This window comes from Rhizopus delemar, genomic scaffold (genome assembly GCF_000149305.1).
Source record: "Rhizopus delemar RA 99-880 supercont3.1 genomic scaffold, whole genome shotgun sequence".
NCBI lineage: Eukaryota > Fungi > Mucoromycota > Mucoromycetes > Mucorales > Rhizopodaceae > Rhizopus > Rhizopus delemar.
Genome location: NW_027137827.1, coordinates 2,719,791 through 2,743,510, shown reverse-complemented (window position 1 = coordinate 2,743,510; position 23,720 = coordinate 2,719,791). Strand labels below are relative to the sequence as shown.

The following is a 23,720-nucleotide window of genomic DNA, read 5'->3' as shown; positions in this document are numbered from 1 at the left end:
TGTTGTGATTGAATAATCTTAAATCAAAAACATTCAACCAAATGAACCTTTTTTTTTTTACAAGCGCGAGATACTTTGTTAAACCTAAATGTTTATACAAAAGACCTTTTTATAATAAAGCACATTTTATTTTATATACAAAAAGAAAAAGCCATCTATACATTTAAGTTACGACAGGATCAACCAAATTCTGCCTCATGGTGCGTTTCCAGATACCGCCTGCTACTGGCAAATAAGTGTTTCCAACAAGGTCAGCATCAACTTCACGGGCACATTGTCTGCCTTCATTGATACCCCAAACAATCAAAGACTGTCCGCGACGACAGTCACCAGCGGCATAGACACCAGGGATAGTCGTAGAGTACTTTCCCTTCCCAGTTTCAATATTACTGCGACCATCCTGCTTGAGCTGCAGTTGCTTAACGATAGCTTCCTCAGGGCCTAAGAAGCCCATAGATAAGAGAACAAGATCAGCTTCAAAGAATTCTTCAGATCCTTCAATCTCTTTCATAGCCCAACGTCCAGCTTCATCTTTGGTCCACTCAACGCGAACAGTCTTGATACCCTTGATGTTACCTTGACCATCACCAACGAATTCTTTAGAGAGGACACAGTACTCACGAGGATCCTTACCAAAATGAGCTTGAACCTCACTGTGTCCATAGTCGACTTTGAAGACGCGAGCAAATTGGGGCCATGGATTGTCATGAGCGCGAGCCTTGGGTGGTTGGGGAAGCAATTCAAAATTAACAACCGACTTGCATCCGTGACGAACAGAGGTGCCAATACAGTCATTACCTGTATCACCACCACCAATCACAACCACATGCTTGTCCTTTGCACTCAGATAATGACCATCCTGAAGACCACTATCCAAAAGAGATTTTGTGTTGGCCTGCAGGAATTCCATGGCAAAATGAATACCGTTCAGTTCACGTCCGGGAATTTTGAGATCACGGGGCCAGGTAGCGCCGGTGGCGACGATCAACGCATCACTTTCATCGCGAATCTTGTTGGCATCCACATCCACACCAATATGAGCATTGGGTACAAAAGTGACGCCTTCAGCGGCCATGAGGTCAATACGACGTTGAACAACTTTCTTGTCAAGCTTCATGTTTGGAATACCATATACCAAGAGACCGCCCATACGATCGTTACGATCATAGACAGTAACGAGATGACCAGCCTTATTTAACTGATCCGCAGCCGCTAACCCAGCAGGACCAGAGCCGATAATGGCAACCTTCTTACCTGTACAGTGTGCTGGAGGTTCAGGAACAATCCAACCCTCATCAAAACCACGATCAACAATGGCACATTCAATACTCTTGATAGCCACAGGCGGTTCGTTGATGCCCAGTACACATGCGCTTTCACAAGGAGCAGGGCAGACACGACCAGTGAATTCAGGGAAATTATTAGTCATTACCAAACGATCCAAGGCGTCCTTCCAGTTATCCCTATAGACAAGCTCATTCCATTTGGGAATGATGTTGCCGATCGGACAACCTGTGTCGGATTGACAAAAGGGCACACCGCAATCCATACAACGAGCACCTTGTTCATGAAGTTGACTACGACTGAGACGATCGTTAAGTTCCTTCCAATCGCTTGTACGCTTCTTGGGATCACGATAACGATCTGTCTTGCGCTTGTACTTCATAAATCCACGAAGCTTGTCCAATTTTGAACGACGAAGTAAGATGGCTTCTTCCGTCAAGACACTGTCTTCAAGATCTTCGACCAAGGGTTCGTTCGTCTTTTTATGAGCTTCGTTTTCACAGGATGGCTTGATCGTCGTACTCTCAATCTTTCGAGCTCTTTCCTTTTCCAAAATGGCGCGATACTCTGTAGGCATGACCATGACGAATTTCGGCAAATATTCATTAAATTTCTTCAATATACAATCAGCCACTTCAGAGTTAGTATAGTGGCGATGATCTTCAATTAACTCGCGTAACTCAGCAATACGCTCGTCGTCGTTTACCGTCTCCAGCTTAACCATCTCCGTATTCACCTGTTTGTCCTTGAAGTCACCCGTAAGATCCAAAACATAGGCGATACCGCCAGACATACCCGCAGCAAAGTTACGGCCCGTACTGCCAAGCACCACAACTCGACCACCCGTCATGTATTCACAACCGTGATCACCAACGCCTTCACAGACAGCTCTTGCTCCCGAGTTACGAACCGAGAAACGTTCAGCGGCCACACCACGGAAGAAGGCATCACCACTAGTAGCACCATAAAGACAAACGTTGCCCACAACAATGTTTTCTTCTGGTTTGAATGTAGAATTCTTGGGAGGATAGATAGCAATCTTACCACCCGAAAGACCCTTACCAACATAATCATTCGAGTCGCCCTCGAGCTCAAAAAAGATACCAGGAGCCAAGAAGGCGCCAAACGATTGACCTGCTGAGCCTTTGAGCTTCACATGGATCGTGTCATCGGGAAGACCATGTTCGCCATGTCGTTTGGAGACATGATACGAGAGCGTTGAACCTAGTGCACGATCGGTATTCACCACATCGGCCTCGATGTAGACCCTTTGCTTGTTGGATAAAGCATCCTCCGCTTCTTCAATTAGATAGTTATCGAGGCGAATGTGTAAATTGTGTTTTTGTTTGATGATGCAGTGGTTGGCCACATTTGGACGAAGAGAGGAAGCAGGTGTCAGAATAGGAGAGAGATCCAAGTTGGCTGTCTTGAAGGTTCGAAGGGATTCGTTGACCTTGAGCAAATCAGCCCGACCAACCATTTCGTCAATGGTACGGAATCCAAGTTTGGCCATGTAGCTACGCATTTCTTCTGCAACGTAGTAAAAGAAATTGATGACATGTTCTGGCGTGCCTTGAAATTTCTCTCGTAATACAGGATCTTGAGTAGCGATACCAACGGGACAAGTATTCTATACACGAATTAGCCTCTTTTTTCAAGTCTTTCTTTTTATCTTTACCAAATGACACTTTCTCATCATGATACAGCCAAGGGCAATAAGAGGTGTGGTGGCAAATCCCCATTCTTCAGCACCGAGCAAGCATGCCAGGGCAGTATCACGACCGGTTTTGATCTGACCATCCGTTTGAACAATGACCCGGCCACGTAAATCATTGAGAACCAAGGTTTGATGTGTCTCTGCAAGGCCCAATTCCCAAGGAAGACCAGCATACTTAATACCTGTCCAGCGAGAGGCTCCGGTACCACCATCGTGGCCGGAGATCAAGATATGATCTGCCTTGGCCTTCGCCACACCAGCAGCCACAATGCCTACGCCCACCTCAGAGACAAGCTTGACAGAGACACGCGCACGAGGGTTAGAGCATTTCAAATCATAGATCAACTGCTTAAGGTCCTCAATTGAATAGATATCATGGTGAGGGGGAGGCGAAATAAGTCCGATACCGGGCGTCGTCTTTCTTGTACTGGCAATTTCCTCAGATACTTTACTACCAGCCAATTCACCACCTTCACCCGGTTTAGCACCTTGAGCCATCTTGATCTGTAATTCATCAGAGTCTGAAAGATAGAAACTCGTAACACCAAAACGGCCCGAGGCAACTTGCTTGATGGAGGAACGCAGGGAATCACCGTTGTCCAGTACCCTGGAACGTTCTGGCTTTTCACCACCTTCGCCCGTATTGGATTTACCACCGATTCGGTTCATTGCCACCGCCAAGGCCGAATGAGATTCTATTGAGATAGAACCATAAGACATGGCACCAGTCACAAAACGTTTCACGATCTTGTCCCAAGACTCGACTTGTTCGATAGGAATAGGCTTGGCACTGTCATAATCAAAATCAAGCATGCCACGAAGGGTGCATTTCTTGATGGCTTCATAGGCGCTGCGAGCATAAGCATCATAGGAAGACTGATTCTTTTCACGTACGGCGTCTTGCAAGTTGGCAATGCCACTTGGTTCAGAAACATGAGGAGCACCGCCATCACGCCAGTGATATTCACCAGATTCAGGAAGAGCGACAGGCTGTACCTGATTACGAGTAGGATAACCAGTTTCGTGCAACGTCAAGGCGTCTAAAGCAAAGATATCAAAGGTGACACCCTTGATACGAGAGGAAGTGCCTGAAAAGCAGCGAGAGATCACGCTGTCATCAATACCGAGGGCTTCGAAAATTTGAGCACCCTTGTAGGAAGCCAAGGTGGAGATGCCCATCTTGGACATGACTTTGAAGATACCGTTATCAGCACCCTTCTTGAAGTTGTAAATTAACCTTTCGGGAGTCATGCCTTCACGAACAGCGCCCTCGCGACAGAGTTTGAGCATGGCTTCCATGGCCAGATAGGGACAGAGCGCATCCACACCGTAGCCCAAGAGGACGCAGAAATGATGTACTTCTCTTGCCTCACCCGTTTCGACAATCAATGCAATGTGGCTACGCTGCTTGCTACGTACCAAGTAATGATGTACACCACCTGCGGCGATCAAGGAAGAAATCGCCACACGTTCCGCATTCACACCACGATCTGAGAGAACAATGATCTTGATGCCATCCTGGATCGCCTCAGAAACTTGCTGGCAGATGTTTTCCAGTGTGTTGACATAACCCTGGACACCTTCTGATTTAGCAAAGGTGATGTCGATCGTCTGCACCTTCCAAGAAGGATAGGCACTCGGCATGGACTTGATCGCAGCCAACTCTTGCATGGACAAGATGGGTGAAGGCAAAGAAAGCTGGTGACACTGGCTTTCGTCTATCTCCAGTATGTTTCCCTTGGGACCAATAAAGGTATGAAGGGACATGACGATTTCTTCACGAATAGGGTCAATCGGTGGATTGGTCACTTGAGCAAACAATTCACGGAAATATTCATAAATGATGCGAGGCTGTTCAGCAAGACAGGCCAAAGCAGTATCGTTGCCCATGGATCCCAAAGGCTCTTTACCAGTGGCGGCCAAGGGGAGCATGATCAAGTTGAGTTGTTCAAGGGTATAGCCAAAGGCCTTCAGACGAGGGTCAGCTTGGACACTGGTTTCGTCCAATCTGTCTTCTTGTGTTTTGACACTGTCTACGACCTCTTTGAGTTCAATGTTTTGATTCTTGATCCACTCTGAGAAATTACGTTTAGCGGCCGTATGCAACTTGAGCTGCCTGTCGTCTACCACCATGCCCTCGACGGTATCCACCAGCAGCATTCGACCGGGTTTCAAACGACCCTTTCGGATGACGGTCTCTGGGTCGATAAAGATCGTGCCAACTTCAGAGGCACAGATCATGATGTCATCCGAGGTCAGGTAATAGCGACAGGGACGAAGTCCGTTACGATCCAGTGAGGCGCCACAGTAACGACCATCTGAAAATGTAAATAAGGCCGGTCCATCCCAGGGTTCCATCAACGAGGCTGCCCACTGATAGAATGCTTTGACTTCAGAACCCATCTGTTCATGATTCTGCCAGGCTTCAGGGATCATCATCATCACAGCTTCAGGTAAAGTCAAGACACCGTTGATCACCAACAGCTCGAGCACGTTGTCAAACGCGGCAGAGTCTGAACCCCCTTCTTCAATGATCGGATAAAGTAAATCGAGTTCGTCTCCAAACTTGTCAGATGCCATCACGCCTTCACGAGAACGCATCCAGTTTTTATTTCCCCGTACCGTGTTAATCTCACCTAATAAACACTTTAATCATCATCATCCTCTTTCCCCCCTCTCTTTTCAAAACAAACTTACCATTATGAGCACACCAACGCATAGGTTGAGCACGATCCCAAGAAGGAAAGGTATTGGTCGAGAAACGAGAATGAACCAAGGCAAAATGAGTTGTATATAACACATTATTCAAATCATGAAAATAAAGATAAACTTGTTTGGGAGTCAATTGACCTTTGTAGACAATGTTCTTGTTCGAAAGCGAACAGACATAAAACCACTTTTTCATTGTGAGAGTGTGAGTGGCATGTTTGCGCAAGACATACAGCTGACGTTCAAAATAAGGTTCATCAAATCTTTGAGAGGCCAAGACGACAAAGGGTTGTTCAATCGCAGGCTCTTTGGATCTAGCAGCAGGACCGATGATGGTCGAATCACGTGGCACTGAACGCCAACCGAGCACTTTTAAGTCAAGCGCGCTTGCCAACTGTTCAAAGACTCTTTTACTTTCCGAGATCGATTCATTGTCACCCTTCATGAACAAGTTACCCACAGCATATTGACCCTCGGGAGGTAAAGAGATGCCCAAGAGACGGCTGGCTTCGATAGCAAAGAATTCGTGTGGTATGCCTGTCATCACACCCGCACCATCGCCATCACGAATATCAGCACCACTGGCACCACGATGGGTCATGTTGCATAAAATATTACTGGCTTCAGATAGAATCTTGTGTGAGCGTACACCTTTGACGTGTACCATGAAACCAACACCACAAGCATCCTTTTCATAGTCCGGATTGTATAAAGCTTGTGCAGGAGGAATGGCTTCAGCCCATGAATTGTTTTCAGTAGACATTTTATTTATAATTGTTTTCTTTTGTAAAAAGTGAGAGGATATTTATCTGGTGTTGAATGTATAACAAGAAAGAGTATAAAATGTATATAAAATCTCTGCTTTCTTTTTTCTCTCAAGTGTTGTTAAAAAAAAAGAATAAGAGCTTAATAAAAGAAAAAAAAAAAAAAAAAGGATTACGAGACAATTAGTTTTTATTAAAGCAAAATTCAAGCAGGAAAAAAAAAAGTGGTTTCAAAATGCTTATCTCTGTCTATTTGAGGCCAATCATTTTTACTTTGACATTCAAGGTCACATGTGGATCTAATATAGTTCTCTTTTTAAAGTGAACGTCAAAGAATGTATTTTAATGGATAAACCAAAGGTGAATGTGTCTGCATTTTTGGACTTTAGTAGAAGGAATGGATCTGATAAAAGTTTCATTACTTTTGTGCGAATTCTATGATTTTGGTTTAATGACATAGTCTTGAATAAATACTATCTTTTTTTTATTGGTAATTGTATCATCAACCAAAAAAAAAATTATATCCAATGTTCAAATAATGAAAACAATGATTATATTACCCAATCAAAAAGTAAATCCATTTTTTGTATTACTTGTCTGCATTAACCTTTATCGGATAAGGCCGGAAAATAATTCTACTTTTATGCAAAACTTATCTTTACACACTATTTCTTTTGTAATTCATAAAAGTTTATTCAACATTTTTATAATAAAGAATAAAATGCTCGCACAAAGAAAGTGAAGGTTCTTTATTCTTTGAGTGATAGATTTATAGATGAGAATATGTTTAAAACATTTATATTCTATACACATTTGATATAGTATTAACTATTATTACACATAAACATAAGAAGGAAGGTAAAGAAGTATATATGAAGGAGTGAATGTTAGGGACAGAGAGAAAGTGAAAGAATAAGGGAGGAAAAAAAAGGGGGAAAGGGGAGGGGGAGTAAAATATACAAATAAAATCTATAAAATATCTATACAGAAAAGAAAAAGAAAATAGGGAGAAAGGTTATTGAATGATACATTGACAATAAACAGGACCTGAAGAAGATGAAGGATGCCAATCATCTTCTATTGTTGTTTCATTTTGATGTGTTGTCTCTTTTGGATATACATGGGATAAACTTGTCATAGCTACAGGTGGCATTACTGGTAATTTATATTCTGTTTCTGTTTCACCATTGTTATTTAACGCAAGTCTATAATCTTTATCATCTTCTACTGTTTATTATATCAGCTACAAGTATTGAATACTTTACAATTTACCTATTGTAGTAGCAGATTGAACTATAGTTGTCTCTTCAATGATCTCGTGTTCTTTATCAATCAATTCCTTCTTTCTTTCTTCCCAAACAGATAAATTTTTTTTAATATGTTCCACAGGAAATGATAAATCTAAAAATTAAAGTTTAAGTGATCATCCATATTGCCATGACAATCAACCTTACCTTGCATGTAACCATGGATACTTTCAAACAATCCAAGGGCAATAAATTTAATAAAACCTATTTGACTATCTTCCAATACAATTTTTGATCTATCATTCATTGGTAATACGGGCAATCCCAATTCGCGTTCTAGATCACCTTGACACGCAAATTCTTCTACTAAAATTTGCGCCCATTCAAAAGCACGAGGAAAAGGTCGCGCCTTTATATAGAATTGTGTTACCAACTATATTAGTTACAATGATCATTTATATTTACCACATTGCTAATATCTGCACATTTCATCAAACCACTACAAAACAGGAGTCTTTCTTCAATGATTCTTGCTTCATCCCAATCTGTTGAATGACTATCCATTAAGCGTTTAGTCTGTTCCTTGATCTTGGCCACATAGTCACAGTGTAACGACATGTCGGTCGCTAATATACTTGTGATCACTAATTTTCTAAATTCTTCATTGGGGATATTATTACACATACATCTTATTTTTATTTTTAGTGGTTACCTTTGTATTGGCTAGACTCTACTCCACCTAAATAAGTATCAAATCCATGCTTTTTTAATAGTTGAAATAAAGTCATGGCATGAAAGCTTTCTAACACTGAGCGATCATTATATAATAAAGCTAAAGGAGATGAAGTACTGATCTACTTTAGGTTAGTATTAATAATTGACAAATGATGTATGCTTACCAGGAATGCATTATTGACACCAGGATGACCTGTGTCATGACCGATTGCAGCAATTAATAAAGCAAATATATCGATTGATCTAAGAATATAATGTCTTTTATCATCTTTTGGTGTTTTAATAGTTGAATGATCGGCAAAGGGTAATAGATTGATTTGACAGAGAAAGTAATAAATACATTGAAGTACGTCTACTGCATGAAAAAAGTTGTGGTAAGGATTGTCATCGTGATACAAATTAGACAAATCAATCACAAAGTCATATAATTGCTCTATCCCATCGTATTAGTACATAAAGATGGGATGAATACCAGAGAAAAAGTACCTTGGTTCATTGGGTGCATGCCTGGTAATAGAAACACTTGATTTAATATAATAACTACACAATGAATCAAGTCTTGATGTGAAAGACTCAAAGGACAAAAATCCCAAGAAGATACTTTTCCTTTCAAGTTTTCTTTATGTTCCCTTTAAGATTAAATTAGCTCATTACTTTGTTTACTATCTTTAGTACAAACCTTGTGAGTTCAATAGAAAATGATTGTGTTGTGCTGTTATTCATAAATGGTGTTGTGTACGTGTCTAGGATGGCTTTTGTAAAACTAGATGGTTGTTTTAATTTCTTTGTTCTTTATATAAATAAGCTTACTTTATATCTTTTGTAATCAAATGTTTCATTCTTTCATGAATATTATCAGGTAAATAAACTGAGTTATGATTTGACGTTGTTGGTAAGGTAGTAGGTGTAGTAGGTGACATAACTGAAGAAGTACTGAGTGTTGTACTTGAATATATAAGACGATGATCTTGATATAAATCCATCTTTTGATGTCGATAGAGTACCTATTGAGCATATTAATAAATGTATTTATAAGTTATAATATAAATTACCAAAAAGAGTGTTTTAATCACATCAGGTCGTAATGGATGTAATACATAATCTGCTGCACCCGCTTGAATACATTCAATCATAAAGTTAGAATCATCAATAGTAGAGCAAGCTATGTCTATTATGAATACATCGTACTATCATTTTATTTCTTTATATTACCAACAATAGGTATAGTTGTTTCAGAGAGTCTATTTACAGCTTGAGTAATCATCTCAACTTGACATTTGGGTGTTATTGAATTATCGAAATCGAGTAAAAGAATGGTGGATGATGAAGAAAGTGATTTTATATGCTTCATACAAGATTCGAGACTTGTTTCTTTGTAAACTGTATTTTTTTACAAGTCATTAAATACAAGTAATAAAAAAATATAGTTTGTATCTACCGTGACCAAACATGGTTGATAATAAGTTGACTGTTAGATCTTTTTCTTCTTCATTGTCTAATATATAAAATGGATCTTCTGCTTGTTTTAATATAATAGCAGTACATGATTGTGGATCCATCGGACAATAACACTTGAAAGAAAAAAATTACAGCTAAATAATGTTGATATAATAGAATAATAAAAAAAAAAAAAAAAAAAAAAAAAAAAGGAAAAAGGAAAAAAATAAAAATTAAAAATTAAAAAAAGATGCAAATAAAAGAGTTGAATGACAGTAGGAATTTGAAATTTAGTGAAACAGTAAAATCCCAGCCGGTGTATGTGTATGAATTTGTGTATGAATATGTATCATTGATATGAAATGTAAACTTCGTTTGATTGAATTGTTAAATTTTGTAATTTTTCAATTTTAAAAGTTGTATCTTTCTTCAAGCTGGGCCTCTTTATGACGGGTAATCCAAATGTGGCTTCTTTGGTTGAATCTGTTTGTGTTCCTATCGATCTTCTTTCCTTCTTTTCTCGTTTTAACTCTTTTAAAGCTTCTTTTAAACTCACTCTTAACCTATTATTCTATTATCTTATTAATGATACACTGTTTTATATCTCGTCATCTACCTCTTCTATTAACTGAACAGTAGTATAATCCCTATTCAATGTATTCTCTGAATGATATAATCGTAATTTTAAATCAAAATTTTCCTTTTTTAGATCTGTCATCATCTATAAACCTATTAGTCTCTCTTCATGCTTCTTATTGTCCAATTTACTTTCTCAAGCTCTTTCATTGGAGCTATCTTTTGTACAGGATTATTGGGTGGCATGATATCAACCTTATTTTGCTGTGCTTTATTTGGCTTTCTTTCCGATCCAGGAGGATTACCGAGGTTATATGACGAATGACAATGACGATAGCTATTATTGTTACTGTTATTCTTCTTTTCTGATCCACTATTTTTATTCATTCTTTTTGTATATAAAAAAAGAGAGAGAGAAAAAAGAAATACAATACAGGATTTAAAATAATTATTATTTCCCGAAAGTTATGTGCATGAAATTTTATGACATATTGTCTGCTTCTCTTTTTTTTTTTTTTTTTCTCTTCATTGCATAACCCACAGTTAACTATGAATTTATATCAATTTTTGTTCAATTATTCAATGATCACGCTTTAATTCGAATGCTTGTTTTTTTTTGTATTAAATAGATGACAACACCAATTGTGTTACAATTTGAAAGATTCCTTTGATTCAGATTCCTAAAATAATTCATTATAGTCTAAACAAGATTGTGCATATCTCAATCAGTTTATATATGAAAGAAAGAAAAGAGAAAATAAAATGAATAGTATAATGATCGCTAGGAGGACAATTCTTCAACATTAATTCTATGCAAAGCTCAAGATTTATCTATAAAAGATGAAGTATTAAGAACAATCATGGCAGACAATGGTTGTCTAAAGAGAGAAAGAGAGAGAAAAGTCCACAAAAGTTGGTTGCTGTGAGCCAAAACCAGGTTATATATTGATCCATTAAAGATTACTGCGAAAAAAAAGTTTACAAAAGGGCTAAAAAGTCGAAATGATATGGGATAGTTAAGGCATATTTGCTTTAAAGTATTGTATATGACTGATGATAGGAGTGGCAACTTGTATGTGATTTTAGCTTATGCTCATCCTGTATTGATTTACAATGTGGGTTTGTATAGACGAAAAGCAAGGCTATTTTTTGTCATACAAAATGGATTGGGAGTTTTTATGAATTGGATTCATAATTTTCATCATGTTCTTTCCAATAATTGAGGATGTTTCAGAGATATGCTTGCGACGACCTTGTAGAATTTAGTTTATAAAAGAGCCACTGTTCAAGATTATCATCATGCTTTCATCTTCATGAACACAAGTTACTCCTCCTCCAATAAGATTGATTGATCTGTGATTTAGAGTTCTTTAGAAAATATTCCTAAATAGTCTAGAATACACTATTTTCAGGAATAAACGTCGCGTTTACTTCTCGCTTTTTGGATATATTATATTACATAGTTTGTAAAAATGCAATTTTACTTTCTGGAAATGATGTAGTTATCATTACAAAAAGGTCAATTTACGAATGATGTTATGGTTATAAAAGAAATTGACGGTTACTTAAATAAATAAATAAAAAGATCCGCGGGGATAGACCTTTCATTTATTAAAGTCAAAAGACGGAGCTGGCGTTTTTTTTTTTCTGTACTTTTTCATGTGGAGAGGTTAACAATTTATCACAAGTTGAGTTGCAAAGCTTGCTGGTAGATGTCATATTTCTCTGCTGATAAAATTTCACCTTGTTCCCTCTCTCTCTCTCTCTCTCTCTCTTTTGAATTGCTTTCAAAAGATTTCAACGTCAATGGTAATCAGTGTAGATTATTCCGTTTTTTTCAGCTTATGTGGGAATGTTTTTTACTCGTCAAGTTACTTTCACTTACTCACAGTGGGATCTTCACAAGTTTTGAATTTTCTGGCTTTGATCCAAAATGAAACATGGTTCTACAAAAATGGTGAAACTATTTCCTCCGAAAACGGCAGCCACCGAAGTGTAAGGTTTTGCTTTTTTATGTCTATCATGTACTCAAGCTATTTATACAAATAGCATTGGTTATCCATGCCTGAGCAATCACTTGAAATAAATAAGCACGTTGTCAAAGACTGCTTACTATCATACGCAAAGGAAACAATTGGTGATGGGCAGTATTCGAGTTGTACGAACGTTTTGTATAACAAAGCCAGAGTAAGTTCAGATTGTTTTTATCCGAAATGAGTAAAAAAAAAAACAAACATGGTGGAACTTGACGTGTGAGAAAAAAAGTAGAGAGGTCTGAATGTGTTCTCTTTATGTAACCAGAGCAACTTATCAGACTTGCCATAAAGAATTTGTCTAGAGATGAAAAGGAAAAAAAAGAAGATAAAAATAAACCTTTTGAACTAAGCCTCAGTCTTAACCTAATGATGTACTATCATGGTTTTGTTTAAAAAAAGTAGTTTCCAAGTAAAGAAAAAAAAAATTTTAAAAAAGGGCTTTTCTTTTAAATTACTAGTGCCTTTGCCCATTTGCCAAGCTTTCATTTTCTATCACTTAGGGCTTACAAAGAACAGAAAACCAAGGAATTTTAGCTTGAGCTCTAGTTACACAAGATCGTTTTCAATCTAATATTGTTCCTTAGACATGATTAATAAAAACATTTGCAGGTTACAGAAAGGATAACCAAAAAAAAAGGGGGGGGGGATATTCAGTACCGAGAAAGAGCTTTTTTATTTTTTATTTGCCGTCTAAACCCTAAAAAAGCTTATTCAAAGAAATAAATTTAGCACAAGCCCTCGATGAAGAAGTTATTTATCACAAAGGATATGCCAAGTACATATAAGAAAACCAATTTGATAAGATTAGAGTTAGATGGATACACTCTATCATATTCCACGTGACACATTCAACATGGCTCTTATGTTGAATGTTTATATGTTCATGCATGCTACACACAGACAATCGTGTTGTATGAGAATCACTGCTGTCAGAGGCCCTCTTTTTCTCTTTTTGTTATTATTAAAAGCACATCCTACTCGATAAAGCTTTTCCATTCTAGGGAACATCAAAAGGATAGAATGGTTAAGAGAAAGCCACAAGCAAAAGGAAAAAGTGTAATGAAATTTAATAGTTTTGCAGTAAGGGTTTTATGCCCCATAACAGAACAAAAGGACTCATTGTAAGGGAGATATTTGATATAAAAGCTCCTTAGATCTGTTGCAGTCGAGGGGAAAAATGATACTGACGTGCTATCCTCCCTTCCTTTTATCTCCTTTTTATACTGCCTACTCCTATGCAATGATTCGACCTTCTTTATGCTGATCAGTGAGTTGCCTATTGATTTATTAAAAGCTCTCTCTCTCTCTTTTTTAATTTTTACTTTTCCTTAATAATGCTTTCACGTAATAAACAACAAAATCAAATTACAGTCATAGAATCATCATTCACTATTCAACAAGATGTATCATCTGTAAGAAAATCGTAACTATAATAGATGCACTGCTCTTACATTCTAATGCAGGTCTTTCGTATCATTATACAAAGTCCTGAATCCAAGGTTTCACTTGTTCGATTTCCTTTTGATTTCATTGAATTTCATCAAAAAGTAACTTAAAAAAAGGAAGCAAAATAAAAAAAAGTAACACTATTTCAACATAGATTTCCTTTTATTATCCAAAGTGTAAACTGTCTTTTCCTTCCCTTCGTCATTGTCGAGAAAAGCGACTTTTAAAACTATTCCATCGTAAAACCAATGCCGAAAAGATAAAAAAATACCTCGAACGATGCTTTCAGCATTCAGCCATCTCTCACTCTTCCCTTCTTCGAGACTTTACTCGTGTGCAAAGAGACGAGGATGTCCTTTTGAGCACTCAACCTACATACATGACACTGATCCCAGCAATGCATCCAAAACCAGTTGGTGATAAACCCGTGCCAGACACCACACGTTCTTCTCAGGCGACAATAGACGACTTCAGCTTGATTCGAGTCTTGGGCAAAGGGTGTATAGGAAAGGTAAGAAAGGAAAGGACGGGTTCTTGAAACAGACTGACCATGCTCACCGGCAGGTCTTGCTGGTACGCTCGAAAAGAGACCATCGTCTTTATGCACTCAAGGCGATTCAAAAGCAGTGGGTCTTGCGGCAAAAGGAGTTGGTTCATACACGGGCAGAACGTGATATTTTGGTTTGTTTAAGAAACCAACCCTTCTTGGTTCAACTCCACCAGGTCTTTCAAACTTCATCTTCTTTATTTCTTTTATTGGATTATCATTCAGGAGGAGACCTTGCCACCCAGCTCAGCCTGACCACCACATTCACACCCACACGAACGCGGTTTTATGCAGCAGAGATCGTACAGGGCCTCAGCGCTTTACATGGTCATGGCATCATCTACAGGTACAAGAAGACATGGTTTGATAAGCCTCATGCGACTGATACACTCACTCTAGAGATCTGAAGCCGGAAAACGTTTTAATTGGACGAGATGGACATATCGTCTTGACCGATTTCGGACTTTCTAAACTATTCAAGGAGGATGAAACACCGTTGACACATACGTTTTGTGGAACAGCAGAATATTTGGCACCAGAGATTCTGCTGGGAGAAGCCTATGGTTTTGTGGTCGACTTTTGGAGCTTGGGAACCTTGATCTATGAGATGTTGTATGGCATAGTAAGTAACCAAGTTTGGCTGTAGATCGATTCTCATGTGTATCCTAGACACCCTTTTGGGCAGAAACGCATATAAACATGTATCGACGTGTGATCAAAGATCGATTGCAGTTTCCATCTTCTTTTGATAAGCCTACACGCGATTTTCTAAGCGGCGTAAGTTGCACAAGCCTGTATAAAAATGTCCTTGCGCTGACATAGATCGATAGCTCTTGGAAAAAGAAGCGAAGGAAAGACTAGGTTGGAATGGAATACAAGAGATTCAATCCCATCCTTACTTTCAGTCGATCGATTGGACCCTTGCTGCAAACCGTCAACTGACACCGCCCTATGTACCAGTAATAAAAGATGAAGCCGATGTCAGCCATTTTGATGAGCTGTTTACTAACATGCCTGTACGCATCAGTCAATCCTCTGATGTACAGCAAGACCCCTTTGATTCATTTGACTTTGATCTGTCATCATCATCCCTGGTTGATCCTCAGAAGAATCAAAATACCGGCGGGTCTTGTTGTAATCGAAATAGACAAGGGTCCTCAATGCAGGTGTGTGAGATTGATGAGCCAACAAGAGCACTAACGGCATCCACTCATAATTCAGTTTATTCAGCGCTCACTGTCGAAAATCACTTTTCATCTGTGGTGGAACCATACTATTTTTTCTCCTAATTTAATTTTTTTTTTTTTGTAATTACACACGCTATGCTTTAAAACACACGTTATGTTTCATCCTTCTATGCTAAATAATAAAACTTGATATATAACAGCAACAATGAACCTCCCCTTTTTATTAAACAATTATATTGTTTAATACCCCGAATTTAAAACCAAACTCATTAATGTTAATATGAAATGTTACACTTCTTTTTTCGTTCCTTTCTCTTTCGTTTTCTTGTTCTTGACATACATCATTTTCTTTTCTTTTTTTTTCCTTCCTTTTTCTTTCTCTTTGAGCTTAAGAAAACATTCTCTATTTATTTATTCTTTATTTTTTTCTATATACACATTCATAATCGGGACATCAACATTACTGATTCACCTTTTTTTTAAAAGACAGAAAACGAAATGTCCTTTAGGGTACAGCAAAATAGTAAAAAAAACTTGCAAGTGAAAACAATAACTTTTTTTTTAGTTTGAAATTGAACAATGGGAAGCAGCATGTAATGCGTATGATAATCAAGAATATGAAACTTCACTCAAGACTTTCATTGTAAGCGAAATAAAAAAAAGTAGTTTAACAAGTGAAACTAATATTTGTATATAAAAAAAAAGAATATAGCAGATAATTCAAAAATACATTTCAATATTGGACTTATATTTGCATCAGCAAATGAACATGATCGTGCCGTAAATAGAGTAGAAATCAATATAGCAGTAAGCGGTTGTATAACTTTAAATGTATGTGTGTATAGATAGCATCTTATACCAAAGCAATTGAACTTGATCCATATATGGCAGTTGCTCGATTTCAAAGGGGTGTTTCTTATTTCATAAAAGAAGATATGGAATCTGCAAGAGCCAATTTTGATTCAACTTATGAGGTATGTCACAGAGTTTAAAAAAAAAAGGGGGGGGAACAAGCAAGAGCTAATATGCTTTTTACAGCAATTGAGAGGCAACAACATCATCAATTATCAACAATTAGGGTTATCATTTCGACTTTATGCTTGTGAAGTCTTGTTCAATCGAGGCATCTGCCAACTTTTTATGGGAAAAATGGATGCTGGATTAACCGATTTATACTATGCGCAAAAGGCAAGCATGACAGCAGAGCATGCCATCATCGATCAAGCGGTCCGAGATCGAGGCAAAGGCTACTCGGTCTTTTCCATTCCACCCGGTGTCCTCTTTCGACCACCGGAAAACAAATTGAGACAGCTGCAGGGCGGGATGTTTGCTGCCGCTGTCGATCAGCTGCCTCCTGTGAAAAAGACACCGGCGGTGATGACGAGGAACAATTCGATCTTATTAAAACAACAACCTGACAAGAAATATGCCATCAAATCACCTTCACCTACCCATCGATTCTTTTCACGATCGAGTCCGACGACAGAGGACTCGGTGTCCGTCAGTAGCAGTAGCAGGTATACTCAGAGTGCAGATAGTGGATTTGAATCGTCTTACTCGACCTCACCACCAAAAAGCAAGTTGGCTTATGAAGTCAAAGAAGAGGATGAAGGGTATGGTGATTTTGATAAAGAACTCGAAGAGGTCTATGGTTCTTTGAATACTCTCTCCGTCGACTCCAACTGGGCTTCACAAGAAGACATCATTCAGCCTTCGCCACCTACCAACGGAAAATTAAAAATCAAGGTCCATTACAAGGACACGAGAATCTTGCTGGTGTCTAGCCAAATAAGATTTGAAGAGCTGGTGTTGAGAATACAAGAAAAGTTTAATATTTCCAACTCGATCCTTTTACAGTACAAAGATGAAGAGAATGAACTGGTCTTGCTGATCGATAATGATGATTTACAGATTGCAAGACAAGTGGTTGCCAAAAAGATGAACACAACAAGGAATGATTTGGAAAAATTGGAACTTTGGTGTGTCGACAATCATTAGCTATTTTTGTAAAATATTTTTCTTTTTTTGTAGAATAAAAAGTAAAGAGAGGGGCTTGTTCAGGGTTGTGTATCACACAAAAAGGCTTTCTAAAAAAAAAAAAAAAAAAAAAAAAAGGGCTGAAATGAGTAATAAGACCACTTTTTGGATAAAGGATGTATTTTAATGCACAGCAAAGCAAGATCAAAAAACATATATAAAGGACGCTTCTTTCTTCTTCTTTTTTTTCAGTATTCAAATCAATTCTTCTACAATGCACTCTTCTATCGTCTTTTACCTCTTTACTCTTTTTGCTCTTATTGCCACCCTTCGCGCTTTACCTCTCAAGAAACGTGCTTATTCAATCCAATTGGAATCCGACTCTGAATTCTGTTCATTCATGCCCCCTCATGCTGGTGATGATGTAGGTGGTACTGAAAACGATGGCATTCCCATGTGTACCAATGCAAGCTTAGGTGGTGAAGCATTCCCTACGGGTTTCATTCAATCGGCTCACTACTTGAGTACATCCAGCTACGTTCAAGTGACGGGTACGATCGATGCTAGCAAGTACAGCTTGAGCAGCTCTGATGGTGGAGGACAGTATGATAACAAGGACATTGATGGTGTCACTTGTAATGGATACAAGTACTTTGTCAACTTGATTGAACCTGACAGTAACACGTTCTGTATTCGTTGTTGTGAAAGTCAATCGGACTGTCGATTGGGTATCTCTACTAAAGGTTGCCAAGAGATCGTTCCTGGTAACTACAACTAAATCTGATGTTTCTCTTTTATCTTTTTGTCTATTATTTTTAAATATCTTTTTCAATAAAATATAATTTGTAATATAAATTAAAAGCCCAATCTACATTGTCCTATTTCCCCTTTGTGCTTATTCAGAAGTAATCATTTACATGTTAAGAAAGATGATCAGGGATCAATTAGTCACCTCCTTCAATTATGCTCGTGAATTCATCTGTTGCCTAAGATTGCATTTAAAGTTTCTGGGATTAAAGTAACCTCAGATTCTTTTTTACCTAAAAAGTATCTTTTTTTTTAATCTGGGCTAAAGTAACGTTTAGATATTTTTAAATAAAATCTCCAACAAAATACGCGCATCGAGTATTATAACCAAAGCTGTCTGAAAAGAAGCAAAAGATATTATTATATTCATTATACAGCCAATCAAATAAAGTAGCAATACTGTTTATTTCCTGAGTCTCAGCAGTTTCATTTCCCACGTACTGCGTAAACAATACATGACATCCATTACGCGCTTTTGCTGATAAAGAACAACTATTGACGAATGAGCAAAGCCTTGGCTCTTGTTTTACATGTGAGCCGTAAGAAATGACACCCTATTTTTTTTAGCGGTTCCACTATATGTTCAGATGGTTGTTTGGCTTAGTTGTTGTGTTGACTGCTATAAATATACTCAAAAAGAACCCTTTTATGTACAAAAAGTCTATAAACGTCTTTCGTTTTTTATATCCTTTTATCTATTTCTGTGCAAAGAGAGAAAAATCATATCGAATCTGTCTTTTTTGATTACACTTTTAAAATTTTCCATACAAATAAAAGGGATTAATCGTGATTCGTCCCCTCTCCTCTTTCTGTAGTATAAGATAGATGGGAGGAGTTTTATTTTAAAGAGCAGTGCTGTTTGAATCACTTGTTCATGTAATTTTATTATTCACTTGTTGTATTTGTTGACCTTGCGATTAATTTTGAAATAACCAAGTAAACAAATACAACCAATAAAAATAGCCATCGTTTTCCTTGATTCATAACCACATTATTATCATGATTGACTTGCAGTACAGTTGTATTTCTTTTTATTTCTGTGGTTGAAATATTTAAATGTATTTTACATAATTCTGGAAATACCTCTATAATGGCAAATAAACATAAAGTCATATCGAATACAAATCAAAACCCTATATTACCTTTAAATGTTGGGTGTTTCACATTCCATAAATGGGATTTAGCTGCATAGACTCGTTTTTCATTTCTCGTTGTCTTTATGCTACCCGTTGTTCCTTCATCACTGACCATAAAACTCAACAATCCATTCAAAATAGAAGCTACTGACCAACTCGGATTCCATAAATTGGGATGAAAGTCACTCATCGTCAAACAAAGTCTTGTGTTCACCTGAAATCTTCCAGAAGGCGTCATCATGCGAATCGAAGGTGGTTTGTATGGATACTCGGAAGGGAAATTCAATCGACCATAATATTCTCCACCTTCATAAGGTGAATCAGGCGGGCCTTGGATAACATAATGCCTTTGACATCGTTAGGTTTGTTATCCATCGTTATTTAGTCTATTTACCATTCTAAAATATTAGTGTCTGAAGGTTTTGCAGTAATAAAAGGTGGTGCACTTGTCATGTTTAATAAGAATAACAATAAATAATAATCAAATTTACTTTTTCTGTAAAGACAAGTATTCTTTTGTGAGTCTTTTATATGCACTTTTAGTTGCCATTATTTTATTAAACAAAATATAAGAAAAATAAAAAATATAAAAAATAAAAAAAAAAATAAGCTTTATTGTTTAATAGCAGGACATCTATTTTTAATCCAATCAAGATAATAGTTTAATATTTGCTGTCTTTCAGAGAATGTTTCATTGTGCACTAATAAACAGGTTCAGTAAATGATTCTGATTGAAGACAACCTACATTCATGATAAAGGCCAGCCCATGATTTCATTTCTTTATCTTTACTACGTGTTAATTCACATGCCTTAACACAGCTTGTATGTGAATTGATTGGATCAGCGTCTCCGTGAGAGTAAAGGATGGGACATTCGATCAATTGAGCTCTTGATTTTAAAATGTCAGAACCAGCATCAATCATGCTTTTCACTGTGAAATAAATGAATAGGTGTTACATACAGCATGATTCTTACATGTATTCAAAGTAGCATAATCATGAACGAGTGGATCTTGTCTGAACTTGTTGACTTCTTCTGGATCATGCGATATACCCTTTGGATCAACACCTGCTTGAATGGTAAAGTTGGGTAAAAGATTAGAAATCATACGAAGACCATAATATTTAGGAGCAGGAATAGGCATAGATAAAGTAACGAGAGGAGAACTTGCGATAGAACCATCAATTAATTTAACTCCCTTGTATTTATCACTTCTTGAAAGATAGTTAAGGATAATACCACCACCCTGATGATGAGTAAGTATCATTTCTTGATATCATTGGCTATCATTACCATACTGTGACCCATCAAGAACAATGGAATATTTTCTCGTTTCATCTTGATGACTGCATTATTCACATCTTCTAAAGCTGTATCATAACTAATTCAGTAAGTATTTGTACTGTTTAGTTCTATTTACCCCTGGTTATTGCCAAACTGTCCAGATCTTTTACCAGTTTCACCCCATCCGCGTTGATCATAAGCATAACATTCAATGCCTTGACTTGCAAAATAACTACACATTCTATCATATCTTGCAACGTGTTCACCAAAACCATGAATTAAACTATCAATCATTCATCATCAGTTCACACACACACAAAAGATAACAATGATAAAAATACACTAAAGTAGCAATAGGAGCAGAAATAGCTTTCCATGTCTTTGTGAAAATATCATTTCCATCTTCTGTCTTTATCCATTCATCCACCACTGTCACCTTGCTCATTTTACAAGCTTTTCTTTTTTTTTATATGAAAAAGAAAAAAGAGAAACAAAAATTGGGTTTATTTATTTTTTTTTTCCTTGTCACATGTTACTTCTCCATTGCTGTGAAACAAAGTAAGTTTATTTTGACCTTAAAAAGTGGAAGGGTACAAATGGTGTAAGAGAAAACAATTCGGAGTGACCCAATCAACCGAAGCTCTGTCTCTCTTTCTTTTTTTACTGACAAATCATAATTATCATCTCTTACTCACATACGATTCCATCCCATCTTTCTGTGTTATTATTTACTACATACATAAATTGAAGTCAATTGATAGGCTCACTGTCAAAACATGATTTCTTTTCCTTTACAAATGTACATCAAAAGACATGCTTTTACTTTTTTTTTTTTTTTTTTTTTTTTTTTTTTTTTTAGCTTTAAATTCATTCTATCTTTTGGTTGCACAACATGAGATGTTCCTTTATGACGTTAAAGTAGCTTGATTTCATACTCAGATGAATGTCCTTTTCTTCACAAGGTTTTCACTGGCACCCTCTTTTGTTTCTCCCCTTTTGTTCGCTCCATTTTTCATCCGTGTCTGCTCTTTCTTTTTCTCAACAGCAACACGCATATCTTTCGTCTTTTTAATAAAGAGTTGAGCAGTGTGAATGCATGTCTATCTTTGATCGTCTTTATAACAATAAATCGGAAAGCACTTTTAAAGCCAAGTTCTATAGAGACATGGCATTATTTGAAGACTGTTCACTTTCACTGAATGAATCACTGGCTTATCAAACAGTGAGTTTATTGGCTGTATCTTACATACCAAAGAATTTTTTTTTTTTTTGGAAAGCCACAGCAATCTTGCAGCAAGTGGGATGTGATCAGTGTGTATGTGGTGCACCGCGCATCCTCTGCAGTGACGAGTAGCATATCATAAAATCATTCAGATGATAGATGTCTGCTTATTTGTACAGGCCAGAGTGGATCATGCTAAAGAAAGACTTTATGCTTTTTAAGCAAGGTGTGATATTCACTGACAGTGACAAATGAATGAGAACACTATTGAAAAGCACAAGTCCGTCAGAGACAAGATGGAAAAAACGCGATAAAAGCAAGAGAAAGAGAGTTCACTGGGTAAAATAGAAGGTCAAGGTTAGCGAGCCGGTTCAAGGGATCAGCGAGGTGTGGAGTGAAGAGAGTTGCAGGTGCGAATTCAAGAAACAGCCTACAGAGTTTTGTTGGGCTCAATGGATTGGTTGAAAAGAAGATGGCTGGTTCAAGCAAAAAGATGGCATGAAAAAGAAATGCGCTCAAAGTGAACAATCATTCTGTAGCTTACTTTAATTGCATATGCAGTGTGTGCTATCTCGTAAGAATAAAAAAGACTTGAAAAGCTGTCTTTTTTTTTATTTCATATTATTGTATCTGGTATTTATACTCTTTTCATGGAGGTTTAATTCAATCCTTTAAAGATACTTTAATTAATTATAGCTGTAGATTGAGTATGAAGATCTGTTCCTGGTTATGCAAGTGGACTGTTTATTATTATTTAAGTAGATCTATTTTTCATTTATGTTTCATTGCATCAGGAATTATATCAAATAGCTTGTATTGAGCTATAGGAATGAATTAGTTATGACCAAATAATAGAAAGGACTGTAATAAATCTTTGTAAAGCATTCACTACTCTGATCTCTTATAAACTGCATATGAATCATGTTTAAAGTAAGTTGGGATACGACAAACTGAAAAGAGTGAGTCGCTTGTCAACCAAAAGTTGCTGTGAAGCAGGTTGAATTCATCAAGCTTGACTACTGCACAATCAGTTCTTATCATCAATCATCTTTATTCTACTTTATTTCACGCTAGTAAAACATTGTAGATAATCATCATCATGTTGTTCGTGAATACCAGCGAACTCGACTGGGCCGAAAATGTCCGAATAAAGTGAAAATGTAATTTGATAGTAAAAGATGTTGCCTTGTTTTCTTTTTTGGATAGACCTATAACTTGAGGAATATTTTGGCAACCAAAAAAAAGTCCAATGAATACAAGTCATTTCATCTGTTCACATCTACTTTCATGCTTCAGAGAAAACAATTGGGCCAAAGTTACTCCCAGCTTTTATTTTATATATTTAGGAACCTCCAAGGTATGCCAACTCTTCATTGTCAATGTACTTGCCGAAACATGAATTGATATTTGTGACAGGTTGAGTTTTGTTTTTAATTAAAATCTGAAAACAATAGAATTTGAAGAGTTCTTGTAAAAAGTAGAATAAAAGAACATTTTAAAATGCATTGGATGAAGCTATAGTTCGCTTTACTCCAAGATAGAAAACCAACAGTAGAATGCTTTTTAATGTGATTGAACATTTAAAAAATGAGATGAAACCATCCTCGA

At 37.1% G+C, this 23,720-nt stretch overlaps 8 protein-coding genes across 8 annotated transcripts; 4 read left to right on the top strand and 4 right to left on the bottom strand.

Annotated features, from left to right (window-relative positions):
* Positions 1-163: 163 nt before the first annotated feature.
* RO3G_01089 (uncharacterized protein) lies at positions 164-6,473 on the bottom strand (the record flags this gene model as incomplete). Its single annotated transcript, XM_067655680.1, has 3 exons — positions 164-2,914; positions 2,963-5,637; positions 5,699-6,473. 3 exons carry the CDS (start codon positions 6,471-6,473, stop codon positions 164-166), a joined length of 6,201 nt encoding a protein of 2,066 aa, XP_067511781.1.
* Positions 6,474-7,735: 1,262 nt separating this feature from the next.
* Positions 7,736-9,720, bottom strand: RO3G_01088 (uncharacterized protein; the record flags this gene model as incomplete). The annotated part of the gene is made up of 9 exons (XM_067655679.1): positions 7,736-7,875; positions 7,929-8,130; positions 8,187-8,347; positions 8,434-8,482; positions 8,621-8,889; positions 8,943-9,085; positions 9,267-9,460; positions 9,509-9,624; positions 9,669-9,720. The coding sequence occupies 9 exons, from the start codon at positions 9,718-9,720 to the stop codon at positions 7,736-7,738; spliced, it is 1,326 nt and encodes a 441-aa protein (XP_067511780.1).
* Positions 9,721-12,402: 2,682 nt separating this feature from the next.
* On the top strand, positions 12,403-13,005 carry RO3G_01087 (uncharacterized protein; the record flags this gene model as incomplete). The annotated part of the gene is made up of 3 exons (XM_067655678.1): positions 12,403-12,426; positions 12,519-12,656; positions 12,964-13,005. 3 exons carry the CDS (start codon positions 12,403-12,405, stop codon positions 13,003-13,005), a joined length of 204 nt encoding a protein of 67 aa, XP_067511779.1.
* An 834-nt stretch (positions 13,006-13,839) lies between these two features.
* RO3G_01086 (uncharacterized protein) lies at positions 13,840-15,144 on the top strand (the record flags this gene model as incomplete). Its single annotated transcript, XM_067655677.1, has 5 exons — positions 13,840-13,917; positions 13,969-14,052; positions 14,106-14,462; positions 14,516-14,844; positions 14,898-15,144. The coding sequence occupies 5 exons, from the start codon at positions 13,840-13,842 to the stop codon at positions 15,142-15,144; spliced, it is 1,095 nt and encodes a 364-aa protein (XP_067511778.1).
* Positions 15,145-16,569: 1,425 nt separating this feature from the next.
* Positions 16,570-17,683, top strand: RO3G_01085 (uncharacterized protein; the record flags this gene model as incomplete). Its single annotated transcript, XM_067655676.1, has 2 exons — positions 16,570-16,659; positions 16,724-17,683. The coding sequence occupies 2 exons, from the start codon at positions 16,570-16,572 to the stop codon at positions 17,681-17,683; spliced, it is 1,050 nt and encodes a 349-aa protein (XP_067511777.1).
* A 253-nt stretch (positions 17,684-17,936) lies between these two features.
* RO3G_01084 (uncharacterized protein) lies at positions 17,937-18,440 on the top strand (the record flags this gene model as incomplete). The annotated part of the gene is made up of 1 exon (XM_067655675.1): positions 17,937-18,440. One exon carries the CDS (start codon positions 17,937-17,939, stop codon positions 18,438-18,440), a length of 504 nt encoding a protein of 167 aa, XP_067511776.1.
* A 1,154-nt stretch (positions 18,441-19,594) lies between these two features.
* Positions 19,595-20,058, bottom strand: RO3G_01083 (ubiquitin-conjugating enzyme E2 6; the record flags this gene model as incomplete). Its single annotated transcript, XM_067655674.1, has 3 exons — positions 19,595-19,602; positions 19,696-19,952; positions 20,000-20,058. The coding sequence occupies 3 exons, from the start codon at positions 20,056-20,058 to the stop codon at positions 19,595-19,597; spliced, it is 324 nt and encodes a 107-aa protein (XP_067511775.1).
* Positions 20,059-20,217: 159 nt separating this feature from the next.
* RO3G_01082 (uncharacterized protein) lies at positions 20,218-21,335 on the bottom strand (the record flags this gene model as incomplete). Its single annotated transcript, XM_067655673.1, has 6 exons — positions 20,218-20,306; positions 20,352-20,537; positions 20,582-20,852; positions 20,900-20,987; positions 21,027-21,173; positions 21,232-21,335. 6 exons carry the CDS (start codon positions 21,333-21,335, stop codon positions 20,218-20,220), a joined length of 885 nt encoding a protein of 294 aa, XP_067511774.1.
* Positions 21,336-23,720: the final 2,385 nt, after the last annotated feature.